General features: G+C 40.2%; 2 protein-coding genes across 3 annotated transcripts in view; both read right to left on the reverse strand.

Annotated features, from left to right (window-relative positions):
• Positions 1–1,250: 1,250 nt before the first annotated feature.
• LOC135072606 (prolyl 4-hydroxylase subunit alpha-1-like) lies at positions 1,251–6,624 on the reverse strand. The gene is made up of 11 exons (XM_063966598.1): positions 6,330–6,624; positions 6,040–6,185; positions 5,700–5,856; positions 4,665–4,846; positions 4,264–4,394; positions 3,827–3,948; positions 3,469–3,622; positions 2,861–3,085; positions 2,485–2,547; positions 2,001–2,166; positions 1,251–1,497 (listed from the first exon to the last, which is right to left on the reverse strand). The coding sequence occupies exons 1-11, from the start codon at positions 6,515–6,517 to the stop codon at positions 1,307–1,309; spliced, it is 1,725 nt and encodes a 574-aa protein (XP_063822668.1). The 5' UTR covers positions 6,518–6,624; the 3' UTR covers positions 1,251–1,306.
• Positions 6,625–8,830: 2,206 nt separating this feature from the next.
• The window catches only part of LOC135072608 (prolyl 4-hydroxylase subunit alpha-1-like), a 29,343-nt gene continuing 22,042 nt past the window's right edge, over positions 8,831–16,131 (reverse strand). For both annotated transcript variants that reach the window (XM_063966601.1, XM_063966602.1), the window contains 4 exons: positions 15,136–15,360; positions 13,076–13,138; positions 12,605–12,770; positions 8,831–9,447 (listed from right to left, as the gene is read on the reverse strand). In XM_063966601.1, the coding sequence (XP_063822671.1) occupies positions 9,329–9,447; positions 12,605–12,770; positions 13,076–13,138; positions 15,136–15,360 (573 nt within the window). In that variant the 3' untranslated portion in view covers positions 8,831–9,328. The remainder of the gene's footprint in view (positions 9,448–12,604; positions 12,771–13,075; positions 13,139–15,135; positions 15,361–16,131) is intronic.

The raw sequence follows: 16,131 nt of genomic DNA on the forward strand, positions 1-16,131 counted from the left end.
AAAAATGTTTTTAATCCACTGTTGACGTTTATAAAGTTCGTGAGTTCTCTACCTTAATGCAATGTCACACATAACAAAGGCCAACATAACATTACTCATTGTTTTTAACTATAACTTAATTGTAAATAATAAAATTGCACAGCTGATACTTAATCATTGTTAAAGTCAACACTTAAAGGCTTCGCCAAATGGAACGCGTACGTAACTAAGTAGGTACGCGTAGTTACTAGCCTGACGTAGAATTTTATTGTTTGTTAGAATGTGAATAGTTTCATGTCCAACACAGCGCCAGCACTAGCATTGCAGTGCGCATCGCTCTTTTGCGGCATTAGGACGGTTTTACGTTCTACCAAACCAACACCATTCGACGCTATAACGCGCCCTAAATTACGCATTCTACTGGCGAAGCCTATAAGTACGGACGACGGCACATCAGAGGGCTGAGTTTGAGTTTACATCAAAACGCGCTCACTAGCGAGCGCGTTTAAAAATATATGAAAATATTAGTTATTGAAAGTTTCCGCTAGGGGCGCTGTACAATCCGTCATACATTTAACGTCGTGGCGCCCTCTGGGGGCGTAGTGTGAGTTTACGTCAAACGCATTCGATATCGACTGCATAAAAAAGTGTCATTAAATGTATGACGCATTGTACAGCGCCCCTAGCAGAAACTTTCAAGAACTAAAATCTATACTAATATTATAAATGTGAAAGTAACTCTGTCTGTCTGTCTTAACGCCTAAACCACTGAACCGATTTGATGAAATTTGGCATACAGATAGTTTGAATCCCGGGAAAGGACATAGGATAGTTTTAATCCCGGTTTTTGAACAGGGACGCGCGCGATAAAGTTTTTCTGTGACAGACAAAATTTCACGCGGGCGAAGCCGCGGGCAGAAAGCTAGTCTTCATATATTTTTTTAACGTAGTCGACATCGAATGCGTTTGACGTAAACTCACACTAAGCCCCCTGATTACACATTTCTTACTAAAATGTTTGTGTTGATGACCACAGCACTCGTTGCGCTACCAATACCAAGTACGTTAATATTAAATTTGGAGACTTGTGAGTTGATAGAAAATTTTTAATGAGGTACTTAATCCTATTTCACTTTTTTTTGAGAAACGGAATCTTGAAATTATTTGATGCTGACGGGTTACAAGGGTTAAAATAAATAAAATGAGTTAATAATAATATGTAAGTACTTTTAATACATATCATAGCCCAAATAAAGACTACGTAAGGTAAGTTTCCAGCATCCGTACATTAGTGCAGTAATATTCACTTCACTGCATTATTTGAGTTCTAGTTCGCTTTAGGCATACGGGTAAAGTTAGTGCCTTTTTGGGGCGTGTTTAACAATACTCCTTGGCAGCCAGGACTGGAGGTCTTGAGGATGGGTTTCGGTATCCTGCGGGATACGCCCTCCTCTTGGTATTGGAGGCCGCAAGGCCGCAGCAACTCCTGCCCGCCTTGGTGGATCCATTTGTTTGAGACTGTAAATATAATCCCACCAAAAACATTCTGTAAAAAACTAGCCAAGTCTCGATGGAGCTGCTTGTTTATCTCTAAAAAGTAATGAAATCTAGACAAAGTCGTGCCAAGTCTATGGTTCTTTACTGCGATTTCTTTATTATTATAGTTAATGTTGTGTGACTTGGCCTCTGACTTGAAATTTTGGATTTTAAGTATGTGATTATAGCTTACTAGATGACGAAAATTTCAGCGTTCTGGTCTTATCCAGAGGTTCTCAAATAGAGGCCTGAAAATGCGGCGAAATGGTTCCAGTAAGTAAAGGATGGTACGGCAGTGTTTGCTTCGCGCTCGATAATAATTTGTTTTTAGATGACTTACTTATTTGCTGGAAAGTGAAATTTCATGATTTCATTTTATAGAATTCATCTGGTCCGGCGAACTACATACCGCCCAGTCAATTTATGTGTGAACATGAGGTGAAAAAGCACTTTTATTTCAATGTCTAGCCTGCTAGGGTGCTCACCCCACTTGGAGCCTCGCAGCACCGGGCAGGCGGCGTGTCGCGTGGCCAGGTCTCCTTCGCACGACGGGTGCAGGTTGTACCAGAACGCCGCCGCGCCTTTGATAGGGAACAAGCTGACCCCCAGCTTAGTGAACACCGTCGCGCCGCCTTGCGCCACGTCCGACATCTGACACCGAAGAAATAACAGAAGGTAATTTTTTCTGGCTGGAGGAAGGAATTTCTGACTTCACAGTAAGGGGATTCCATACACTAAGCTTTTGTAGATGACGCCAGGAGCGCTCTATAAATATCAAACCTTTTGTTTTTTTCCTTAGATTATTATTCGTGCGGTTTGCACATTTATTTAGCCAGTGTTAAGTAAAATTATATTAAACTTTGTATTTGATGCACCGACTGGCGGGTTAGATTCGCAGTGCGGATCCCCATTGATCACGAAGAAGCATCTATTATTTTAATTTTTCTTTTTTAATATAAAAATACTCACATAAAATAGAACTGTGCCTATTCTATTCCCAGCGTTACGATAGTTGATTAAATTTTCGTGTTTCTGTAAACAAAAATGCAATTTTAACAAACTGCTGCAGCGAATAATACAGAGGTTAGTGTGAGTTTAGATCAAACGTCGTCACTAGCGAGCGCGTTAAAAAAATATATGAAGATTATAGTTGTTGATAGTTTCCGCTAGGGGCGCTGTACAATCCGTCATACATTTAATGTCACTTTTTTACGCAGTCGACATCGAATGCGTTTGACGTAAACTCACACTACGCCCCCAGAGGTCTGAGTGTGAGTTTACATCAAACGCGCTCACTAATGAGTGAGATTGAGTTAAGAGCTAGACCTGTAATTGCTGTACTCACTCTAGCAAAGTCGTAGTGCGGTTCGTAATGTCCCCCGATGCCATAGTTAACCACCTGCAGTTCCTCAGCCGTGTTCATGTTGAGGCCGGTCATGTCGGCCACGCGCTGCGACACGCGAGCGATCACCGGCGACTCGCTATCTTCAAGCCACGCTGACTTGCTGATCCGGTACTTAGAGGGGACCGAGGCACCATTTTCGCCACTTCGGGTGCCTGCTCGCCGGAACTTTGAGGGAACTTTATGTAAGTTTGAATGCCCAACCACATTTGTAAAAAGGTGTTGCTGCACAAAGGAGGCTAGGCTAGTCTCGTTTTTATTTGTAGGTACAGTTTGTTAATCAAACATTGCTATCGATAGGTAGGTACAACCAAAATGATGGGTCAATAGACTTTTATGTCACCCTTGATCCAATACTAGTTCATAATCACGAGTTACATAACCCACCCTGACGAAAGGCGAATGTTTTGAAAGTTGCCCTAAAAACCTTCGAAAAGTATAAATTGGTTTATTGGTCTTTTTAATCAGAAGATAAAAAATAAATGACCTTTAATTGTTATTTATTTCCCCAAATGTTATGTAACACTTTAGTAAAATTTAAAATTTCTCACCCTGGGCTGGGCAGTAGCTTTTATGAATTCTATTTCGTCGTCACTCATGACGTCATGAAACACGATGAGGTCAGGTTGCAAGTAATGATACTCCATCTTGATTGGGGCTAACTTCAGGAATGGGTGGTTTTCCGTCAGGTATCTGCATTTTAATCTGGAAAGAAAAACTTTATTCACATCTGGCAATTGGCATTATCCAAGCACCAAAGGTTCATCATATTCAACATTTATGCTGAAAAATAGCCTCAATATTGAGCTTGAAACCGTCGTTAGTGTGACTGTGAAAATATTATATTTTACAGTCATGCTTACGTCGTTACTTGATATAAAATTAACTCTATCAACGTATCATTCTAACCTTTTGGATATTACACCAGGAACTTGTAGCTCACCACGACAAAGAGGTTTGTAGTTCTGCAGCTCTTTTTCATATTCATCATCGAACATTGGCGGTTTTGGTGTTTGATCCTCTTCTACTTCCTAATAAATAGTTATTAAATAGAAATACAGTGGGTAACTTAAGCCATCAGAATAACATGAATCGAAAATATAATTAGGTAGCTAACTTTATTAGGCAGTATTTTTTTAGCTTTGATTTTATTTATTTAAAAAAAGCAACAAAGAATAAAAAGAAGGTAACCTTTAAAAAATATAAGCTCCTATATAATTAAAATATCATATAATATAATAAGAGCCTGGGTATTTACTATAATGGTGGGAGGTGTAAAAGTGCTTTTCCACACCGTATTTTCAAAATTGAATTCTTGTAATTTTCAGGAATAATTAAATGCTCACCCCGTTCAGCTTCTTAGCCTCCTTTTCAGCGATAATCTTCTGGTAGAGTATAATGTTCCCGGGACCATGCTGGTGTTCTGGCTCCAGCTCCACAATCCGCTCAGTCCAGTGCAAAGCACTTTTGGTATCGCCTATAAATAATGTTTTTCAGGCCATAACAAGCCATATCGTTTTCATAAGAGCCACATATAACACAAAGGACATCTTCCACGTTTCATATATTTTTGGTCCAAAATAAAAAGTGCCGGCCAAAAAATAAAAGTGCTGTATCTGATAGAAATCAAAATGGATGATGTCCTTTGGTTGACTGTTTTTCAGTGACTGCAACGCGTTCTGAATACTGTTTTTCGCTCGATTCAGTCTAACGAACTTAAAAAATAGTAAAAAAAGTAGACACAAACCGAGGTAATAATGCGAAAGAGCAATATATTCATAGAAGTCGATCACCCTGAAGTCGCTAAGTTCGTCCTTTTCCGAGTATTTCCGTACCGCCTCTGTCATCCAGGCTAGCGAATTATTGTAGTCTCCTTCTTCATACAGGGCTTTACCTATCTCGAAGCAGTCCCCCGCCGACATCGGTTTACTAACAATACAAAACAAATATTGTTTTCTTAATATTGAAGATTTTTGAAATCTTCCTTGCTGTGGTGGCACATATAGAGTTCAGTCATAATATGCATGTCATGCATTACTATTCATGCATTGTTTAATGTATGACTTGAAATAATTTAAATAAGTTTAACACCCACGCCGGCGCTATGACACAGTTTTTAGTAAAGTAATAAAGCTTGTCTAGTAATACCATAATAGGTACTATTATAAAGGGTGGAAACGAAAAGTGATCTCAGTCGATTATTTCTAAACTATACAAGATATCCAAAAACTGGTTAGGTACTGATCCAGAAAGTGCTTCCCGAGCTCTATCCAACGGTACCAATAATCTAAGTTACAAAATAAAGTGGATCTATCCGAAAATTAAATGTTTCCAGCTTCGATACATTTAGTACTGCCACAGTCATGGCACTCATGTCTTGATAATATTATAACAAGTAAAGCCTATAGCCAATGTTTTCCATTAATAATTTTAATTAAGAATGCAATTTACGAGTTCATTTTAAGTGATAATAATTTAATAAAAAAAAATTAACACTTATAATATTGTGTGGCTGGCATACATTTAGTATGGAGGCTAAAACATTAAATTTTCGGATAGATCCAGTTAATTCTGTAACCTATTACTGATACCATTTGAAAGAGCTCGTGAAGCACTTTCAGGATCAGTAACCAGTTTTTCGATATCTTGTATAGTTAAGAAATAATCGAGTGAGATCACTTATCTTTTCCACCCTGTATAATAATAGTCTTAATAATAAGTACCTAATAGTAGTATATTCTGGGCTTGCTAATAGCTAACTAACTAATAAATAAATACTTGCCTGTAAACCACGCCATTCAACAGCCCCTCTGATAAATCCTGAACATTAAGTTCATATGTTTCTTGAAGCCGTGTCAGTGCTTCAGCAGCGCCTGTCAGATCTTCTAATACGGGATACTTCAAATCCTCATGATTTTTTGCGATAATGTTTGAATTTTCTGTCAAACATTGCATTTAACTTATTTGGTTTGTAAACATGAATGTTATTGTACGAATAAATATCTTGTACCAGACCGGCTTTTGCCCGCGGTTCCGCCCGCGGTAAATTTAGTTTGTCGCAGAAATATCGTTATAAATGGGGATTATGGTTATGAACTCATAAAAAGTTGGTGGTTACTTACCTGTTCCAATTTGAGAAAGTTGTCTTATTTTCTCCAAATCTTTAGTCAGCCTTTTTATAAGAGTAAATGCGTTGATGGGATTGGCCAAATAGTTCGGAATGTCCGCCATTGCCATTTCATGCTCTTCTTTGTAAAGTTTTAATCGCCTGAAGTGCACAATTAATCAATATGTTAGCCACTTTGTTGCTCAGAAAAATAATGGGGTAATGAATACAATTCCAAAGTATTTTATGATGTTTTAGGTATTTTCTCCAAAATAAAGGTACTTAATGCTTAATAACACAACCTACTTTTTCAACGTGGACAGCCGCGTTTCCTCAGCCGCGATATACTCATTCACATCGTTTATTATTCTCTGATGTGTTTCTATTAAAGGTTCAACGTCTGATATTGCAGTGAACACTTCGGCTGCACTTCTCGAGAATAAACTCATCCACATACAAAAACATGTAAAATACGTAATTTTAAACGATAACATTATTCACGAAAATCTTATAATACTATACTCTTTATAAATTATGATAACGTTATTAATTAATTATACTCGTATTTAATTTAACCAATCAGGAATTAAACGTAACTATATTGTTGTTAATACTAAAATAGTGTAAGGAATTGAACAAAGAAGATTATTATTTATAATATCGAGTTTTATTTGACTAGTTGCCATTGTGCTCTGTCGGTCGTTAAGCTTAGAGCTCACTGAATATTGTTGGTGATCTTATGTTTCTTCTGAACTTGTGTTTCTCTTAAACTTCAAATTTTCATGTTACTTTCACTTGTTTATTGTATTTCAAGTACTCGATTTTGTTTAAAAAACGTAGTCCTATACAAAGTTCTTTTATAAACTGGCGCCCAACGTGAGGCCCACATAGGTAGTACCTACTTTACGTAGAATCAACGCTTCAATGTAATTGGATGGATAACTTCACCAAAACCGGTCAAAACTATTGGGTATTGCTACTTGGGCTTAAAGAAGATTCATTATTGTGACAATTTTAAATCTTACCCACCAATCTTAAGTCATTGATTCCAAAAAAGTTGTAATTTTTAGTATCAATTAATTTAATCCACTGTTCATGAGTTCTCCAAAGTTCAAGTTCGTGAGTTCTCTACCTTAATGCAAGGTCATATTAACAAAGACCAACATAATAAATTGTTTTTAACTATAACTTAACTGTAAATATTACAATTGTACAGCTGTTACTTATGCACTAGCCTGAGGTAGAATTTTATTCTGTTTGAAGATAGTTTCATGTCAAACACAGCGCCAGCGCTAGCAGTGGACTTGTTCCTACTCGGACACTGAACGTATCCGAACTAGTACAATGGTCAAATGAACTAGTTCGGTCTTATAGTTCTATTAGTTCATTTTAGCACACCTATTTTATTAGGTACTCGCGACATAGTCACTGAGCCGTATTCATCTCGCATCGCTCTAGGGGCGTAGTGTGAGTTTACGTCAAACGCATTCGATATCGACTGCGTTAAAATAAATATATGAAGATTATAGTTCTTGAAAGTTTCCGCTAGGGGCGCTGTACAATCCGTCATACATTTAATGTCACTTTTTTACGCAGTCGATATTAATAAAGAATGCGTTTGACCTAAACTCACACTTCGGCCCCTGAGGGCTTAGTGTGAGTTTACATCAAACGAGCTCACTAGTAAGCGCGTCTAAAAAATGTATGAAAATTTTAGTTCTTGAAAGTTTCCGCTAGGGGCGCTGAATAATCCGTCATACATTTTTATAGATGACCCACGTTGAACTGTCCCACCAAACGGATTACTAATGTTTGGCCAAAAAACGTTTCCCAAATTATCACATCGCAAACAACGTTTCGCAACTTTTCATTTGGCAAATTCTCATTTGGCAAAACCACTTATTGCAAACTTTTAATTCGCAAATGTCGTTTTTGGCATATTATTGTTTAGCAAATTATTGTTTGGCAAAGTATGTTTTGCCAAATGTTTCATTTGGCAAAAATATTTCACGATAAACTATTTAGGTACAAAATAATTTGATTGGTGCATAGAATGGAATTATTTTGTTTAGTGTGTAGTTAATATAAAATTTGTTCTAAATTATTTTTCATATCTCATTCTTTTTATCGAAATTTCCAAATTTCCAACAATAGAGGTGATTTTAGCGCTCGGCGGCCGTTAAGGGTCACTGTTCTAACCTAACCTAACCTACTATTTTCTGCAATACCTACTTTCTGCAACCATACTATTTTCTGCAATCTCTTTGTTTTACATAAAATTCTTGTGAAAACCACGATCGTGGCTTATGCTTTGATTTGTGGGTAACGGTGGGTAAGTAGGTGAAGTGTCAATTTGACCAAACAAATTATTTGGGATATAATATTTGGCAAAATAAATCATTTGCTATATAAACATTTGCCAAGTAAAATTTGGCCAAATGATAATTTGACCAAATGAATTAGTTGCGAAAAGTACAGTTGCTAAAAGTTTATTTGGGAAATGAAACTTTGGCGATAAGTTGTTTGCGAAGTGAAATTTGGCCAAACGGAAGGATACCGATCCGGTATTGACGGTGGCGCCCCGCTGTCAATGTTTCACACACAGGAACAGACAGTTCAGTATTTTGGAACTATAATGTCATTTTTTTATGTAAACTCACACTCCTTTGACAATGACTGGCCCGGTTAACTTCGGTATAAAAGTCCTACACTGATCTGATCCTATTTCACATTTTCTTTTGAGAAACGGAATCCTGAAATTGTTTGATGCTAACGGGTAACAAAAAGGTTGAAAGAAATAAAATTAATTAATACTTATGTACCTTTAATAAATAGCATGCCCATATAGACTAAGTATCACTTCATTAGTTATTTTAAAATTATTGTTTTAACACAGTAAGGGCGGTTTCAGGCCAGCGTTTTATACGCGCGTATATGCGCAACTCGTGCAAGTGTTGACGCTCTTATAAACTCATATACAAGTGGAAAACGATAAGTGATTTTACTCAATTATTATAAAGTTACTAACAGTTACTGATCCTGTAAGTACTTCACGGGCTCTATCAAACGTTATCAATAGGGTACAGAATAAACTGGACTGTCCGAAAATTTAATACATTTAGTACAGTACAGCCACATGGCAGACAGCTGTATACGCGCAGAAAAAACTGGTCTGAAGCCGCCCTAACCGACGAAAATATTCACTTCACTATATTATTTGAGTTCTAGTTCGCTTTAGGCACACGGGCAAAGTCAGTACCTTTTTGGGGTGTGTTTAACAATACTACTTGGCAGCCAGGCGGTGTTTATCTGGAGGTCTTGAGGATGGGTTTCGGTATCCTGCGGGATACGCCTTCTTCTTGGTATTGGAGGCCGCAAGGCCGCAGCAACTCCTGCCCGCCTTGGTGGATCCATTTGTTTGAGACTGTAATATAAAATAATTCGTTATTAGATGACTTTTTTACTGGAAAGTGTGGATTCATGATTTTATTTTCTAGAATTCATTTAATAACTAGCTGGCCCGGGGATCTACGTACCGCCCAGTTAATTTATGTGTGACATGAGGTGTCAATTGCAGAGAATGAAGAAACCTAATTTATTTAACCCTCGCTGTACCAGGTGGGGAGTGACACACCCCAGTCCTTTAAAAATCGCCATAATTTTAAAAATTTGCAAGTTCTTAATTTGAAATTATCAGTAGCTGGAATGAAGAATGTTCACTAATTTTGTTTTTTAGCTTTCTGTATTCTCTGTTCAAAATAAAAAATACACGTGAAAGAATTATTTCGATACGTCAATTAGTTTCCAAGATATTAAATTTTAAAAGTGCGGGCGGCGGCCGGCCCGCCATTTTATGCGCGTGACGTCATATTACAGTGACTGGCTCATATTTGTATGGGCGGAATCTTGCAAGCTGAATTAAGACCCACTTCCAGGCAACCGATTAAGCTGAAATTTCGCAAACACATGTGATTTGGATGACCATGCAATATAATGATGACATGGAGCTGATCTGATCATGGAGCTGGAAGGTGGCCATAGGAACTCTACAATAAAACGACTTAAATGCATCGAGTTTGGGCTCGTTCGTTTTGTATTGATGAGTATTTTAATTCTATATAGTAATCGGGGTCTAATGATGGAGCTGGAAGGTAATTCGCAATAAAACGACACAATCGCATCAAGTTTGGGTTTGGTTCAATTTTAATTTCTGTGATGGGTCTGAGTGTTAATATGTATAATAAGTTTGTATTTACAAAAAAAATGTATTTAAGTATGTTTATATCCGTTTTCAAGTGAGCGGATACTGTGAATGTACGTCACGCGGGGTCACGTGACCGTCGGCGGGACTCAATATTTAAGCGAACTTTGAATGCCAATAAAATCATAACTACTGGGTATTTTTGAATGAAATAAAAACTAATGTATTTGTAAATGTAAAAGCTTAACTGTAACATAGGTTTCAAGTGATTTTGCATACCTAGTAACATTCTCAATTATGGCGCTGCTGCTTCGATCAGCGTTGCAAAATCAGTCCAGCGGTGACTACAAACTGAGTTACATGCCTTTAAAGTGCGTGTGGGTATCACACACCCCACCTGGTACGGGACGTTGTTAAAAAGTTTTAAAAACAATTTAACAGTTTTGGTGCAATTTATATATTTTTAGCTTTGTTAATTGAATGAAATTCAATACAAATAATATTTTTCGTGATTTTCACGGAATCTGAAATTTTCAAGCACTTTTATTCAAATGAGATGACTTTTAGTGCGAATCTGGTAGTTTAGTACTGAGATCTAAAGATGTATGTGAACATACACTTATGGGCTACAATTTATACTTGGTGATACAATTTATGGGCTACTGAAATGGAATAACATATTTTATAAATAAATAAAATTGTTACGCTCCCATTTTATGCATTGAGCATACTCATTTTCTTTCATCAGAATTGTGGTAAATTGAAAACCGATGATCAAAATAAATTTATATCCTTAGAGTTTTTAATTTACTTTTAAATTATAAGTAAATATCTTGTACTTTGTTAAATAAAAACAGTTGTCATAATTAAAGGCACTAATTAAAAATTATACATAAGAAACTGATTCCTAAATTACAAGAACAACGGAAATTGTGTATTTTTGTTTTTTTATGATAAAAATGTTATAATACATATTTTCAGCTCAGAGCTTTTCTTAAACCTAGTTAGCATACGTAAATAATCAATATTAAATATTAAATTCCACCTAAAAAGATGTTCAATGAAAATTTTACTACTTTGTATATTGGGGTATGTCATACGGTATGACATGAGACATGTACCAGGTGGGGTATGACTCATACCCCACCTGGTACGGGACGTAACTTTTAGTCACCTGGTACACGGAGGGTTAAATATTTTCTTCAAATATTCATCAGACAACAATTTTGTTGTGCAATATAATCTTTTTGCCCTACCAGCGCTTCGAGACAAAAATTTGGCATTATGTACCTATCTCTGGTATGAAATGAAAGCTTAACAAGCAGTCGAGGGCATGAGTTTTGAGGTGCTATTCCGAGGTAGACTGCAGAAAGCAGTTACCGATAGGTTAATATGCATATTAATATTTCCAACGCCACTGCAGCAGCACATTCAGCCTACCAAAGCTGGAAAACTGGTTCAATATGTATTTCATAGCAGCCGCTACGTCTTTCATCGGTAGCTGGATTCTGCACCCGTTCAAAATAGCACTTATATTTCTAGGTCTCGTGTAGCTTGCTAGGGTGCTCACCCCCCACGAAGGTGGAAGACCTTCGCCTCACCGGTCTAGATGACTCGGTGAAGGCGGAGGACATCGCAGCCATATTGGCTGAGAAAGGGAGATGCTCAGCGAATACTATCGTCGTGGGCAAAATATCGGAGAGACACACGCGCAGCGTGATCGTGCGGATGCCACAGAAAGCCGCGAAACAGCTGGCCGACACACGCCGGCTGCTAATCGGTTGGTCCTCGGTGCAGGTCACCCTGCTCAAACCGAGGGCCCTGCGGTGCCTCGCATGTTGGGGCGAGGGCCATATGGCGCACAACTGCGCGGCCGCGGTGGATCGCAGTCCGCTGTGCTTCCGCTGCGGCGAACCCGGCCATAAACAGAGAGGCTGCCCGGCTGCGGCGCTTAAATGTGCCCTGTGCGCAGCTGAGGGTAGAGTTGCTGACCACGTGGCAGGGACCAAAAAGTGTCCTGTGCCGAAGCAGCTCAAAGCGAAGAAGGCGGTCGTTGCGTCCTGCGAGGAGTTTTCGCTCGCTGTCGCTGACCGTCTGACCAAGGAGCAGGCCTTACAGGCGGCAAGCTCACAGGGGGTACCCTCCGGGGGGAGGAGGCCCTCAACGAAGTGAGTCCCAGAGCGCGCGCGGGTGTTCCGCGCGCTTTAGAGGGAGCCGGTTGCGGCAGATGCGCGAGGTGCACACGTGGTCTTAAGCCCCTGGTAAGCCCTATGTGCACCTCATATCGCGCTAGCAGAGGACCCCATGAGGTTTTAGTGGGTAGGCCCCGTCCTTCTGGCGGGGAGAGTCCCACATAACCCCTGGCTGAAAAGGTGCTCACCCCACTTGGAGCCTCGCAGCACCGGGCAGGCGGCGTGTCGCGTGGCCAGGTCTCCTTCGCACGACGGGTGCAGGTTGTACCAGAACGCCGCCGCGCCTTTGATGGGGAACAAGCTGACCCCCAGCTTAGTGAACACCGTCGCGCCGCCCTGCGCCACGTCCGACATCTGACACCGAACAAATAAAAGAAGGTAAATATTGCTGACCTTTCAAGGAATGTGGTTTCACAGTCTACACACAAAGCTTTCGTAGATGGCGCCAGGAGCGCTCTAAAAATATCAAACTTTTGTTTTTTTGCTAGATTATGGCTTCGTGCGGTTTGGACATTTAACCAGTAAAATTATAATAAGTCAAAATGAAACTTTGTATTTGATGCAAGGACAGGCGGGATAAATTAGCAGTGTGAATCCCCTTTGAACACGAAGAAGCATTTATTATGTTAATTTTTTCCTTTATAATAAAAAATACTCACATAAAATAGAACTGTGCCTATTCTATTCCCTGCATTACGATAGTTCATTAAACTTTCGTGTTTCTGTAAACAAAAATACAATTTTTCATAATCTGTTAATTAGGCAGTTCGATTTTTTTCCAGATATGTATAATTTAGTTAGAAATGCAACTCTTAAGCTGAAACGAACGAACGAACGAGCTGTTAGGTGCCTCCTATGTTCTTCTGATTAATTTCGTTGCGGGTCCAATGACAGTTTAACTTTCCCCTGGGACAAACTTAACCTTCATTGGTTGAGTTGTTGGCGGTCAAGCTGTAGATACTGGCTACGCAGGAGTTGCAGCGGTGGGAACGAGAGGTGGGAATAGTCCCGTAAAGTACTCACTCTAGAGAAGTCGAAGTGCGGCTCGTAATGTCCCCTGATGCCGTAGTTGACCACCTGCAGGTGCTCGGCCGTGTCCATGCTGAGGCCGGTCATGTCAGACACGCACTGCTCATGGTCACAAGACCATGATTAGACTACAATAGTCTAAACGTACGGAACCGACGACCTCATAGAGGTAGCAGAAATCGCTACCAACAGGGCGATGTGGTAATCATTGGGGGAGGCCTATGTTCAGCAGTTGACGTCCTGTGGCTGAAATGATGACGATGAGTCTAGACGACTTGCTGCAATAGGCTAGTTTCCTAAAAAAACTTTTAGTCCGTCAATTACATTATCAAAAAATATTGGATGCGTATATTTTTATTTGTCAACTAGCTGACCCGGCGAACTTCGTACCGCCTTAGCGTAGAGATTTTCTTTATATTTTTTTCCGTAAAAACCTTGTACAGAGTATTAGAAAACTACAAAAAAAAAATCAGCCAAATCGGTCAACCCGTTTTCATGTTATGTCGTGACAACGGAAAACGGGTTTCATTTTTATATATATAGATCAAACAGGTAATTACGAAGCTACGGTGCGTTTAAGTTCCGCATGACGTCACAAAGTTCTACACTTTTAAGCACTCCTTCACGTCACGGGCATCTTCTTTTGAACTTTGGCGCACTTTATCTATTCAAATTTTCATTGGTTTGAAAAAGTGAAAAATACGTGTCGAATGTTATTTGATACGTTAACTGACGGACTAAAGCCCGGTCTGTGAGCACGTAGAATTTTGTGCTGTCGCGCCAGTGCGACGGGCGCCCGCAGTGAGTGTGCGAACGCGACAGCAACATAATTACGCGCGAGCGATAAGGATGGGTAGCTTGGGGTCATTGGACAAAATTCTACGTGCTCGCAGAACAGACTATACTCAAACTCTTGCTTTTTATCCAGGAAACATCCCTATTGCAGTACTCACCCTAGAGAAGTCGAAGTGCGGTTCGTAATGCCCCCCGATGCCGTAGTTGACCACCTGCAGGTGCTCGGCCGTGTCCATGCTGAGGCCGGTCATGTCGGCCACGCGCTGCTCATAGTCGCAAGACCAGGATTTGACTACCATAGTCTAGTGCAATTGCTGCTATATGTCTAGCGCTTAACTGAATCAGTGCCTGAAGTATGGAAGCAGTATGAGAGGGGTGCCGTGACGTGACGTGACAGGACATACAGATCTGAAGTCTCGCTGACGTTTGACAGTCGCAAAATCACCCTCCAATGCCGCTCCCATACTTCAGGCACTGACTGAGTAAAGCTCACCTGTAATTGTAGTAGTACGTAGTCTTATCATCCTTACCGATTTACCGCCTTTTGTATTTATCTGTGCACTAATATTACTATTTATGTATGTTTATCTAGACAATTTTATGCAGCTTAGTATTTTATTTATTTTACCAATGGTCCGTGACCCTCACTCGGCATGGGGCACACTGAAAACCAGCGCCGTGGCCTTCGTCACCGTGGGCCACGGCATATGCTGAGTGGGGTCCCGTTGCAGTGGGCATCTTGTTGGTGGATGGGTGGCACTGCTCAGTTTACTCTTGTTTTTATTTTTTCTTCTTCCATTATTATGTGCCACTGTCATGTCTATGTAATTGCCTGTATTTGTGTGATGTCCATTGTAGTGAATGTGTCTTTCTTTCTTTCTTCCTTAGTACTCACCCTAGAGAAGTCGAAGTGCGGTTCGTAATGTCCCCCGATGCCGTAGTTGACCACCTGCAGGTGCTCGGCCGTGTCCATGCTGAGGCCGGTCATGTCGGCCACGCGCTGCGAGATGCGCGCGATGATTCGCGACTCGTGGTCTTCAAGCCACGCCGACTTGCTGATGCGGTACTTGACGGGAACTGATTCACCGGTGACGGCGTCCACGACCACAGCACGTCTGAACTGTGAGACAGAAATCAAAATAATCATAAGATATAAGTACGTTTCATCCACGAAGACGCGCCCCACCAATTTTTGGTTGAGGGAAGCGCGGGGTGCGGGGAGTTTGATCCGAGCAATCCGATCGTCATTATTGTAGTGTGCGTGTGCACTCACTCAAGGATGATTTAGCGTGCACCGATAACACTCAAACATTCGAGGAAGAATAGAGGGGCGCGTCTCCGTGGATGAAACGATCTATACAAGCGTTTGCCCGCTGCTTTGCTCGGGTTTTCAGGCCGTTACCGAGTCATTATCGCGCGCGTTTTACCCCTCCAAAAACTATCCTATGTTTTCCCTAGACTTCAAACTATCTCTAAAACAATTTTCATCTAAATCGGTTCAATAGTTAGCGCGACAAATGACTCGTGGTCCTCGAGCCACGCCGACTTGCTGACTTAATGGGAACTAATTCACCGGTGACGGCGTCCACGACCACCGCACGTCTGAACTGTGAGATGAAGGTAATTTACACGTATAGTTATAGCTTATTAAGCTATTAGCTTTTGCACGTGGTTGCATGCGATAACTTTGGCCCTTCACAGAATTACTATCGCGCGCGTGAGCCCCTTCCAAAAACAGGAATAAAACCTAACCTATGATTTGCCTAGATCTCAAACTATCTCTATTAATCTAAATCGGTGAAGTACGAGTAGTTTAAGCGCGACACACGTCTCGTGGTCTTCAAGTCATTTTTGTAATATCACAAAAAGTCCCAATTTCACACTACTTCCT

Source organism: Ostrinia nubilalis, chromosome 6 (assembly GCF_963855985.1).
Source record: "Ostrinia nubilalis chromosome 6, ilOstNubi1.1, whole genome shotgun sequence".
NCBI lineage: Eukaryota > Metazoa > Arthropoda > Insecta > Lepidoptera > Crambidae > Ostrinia > Ostrinia nubilalis.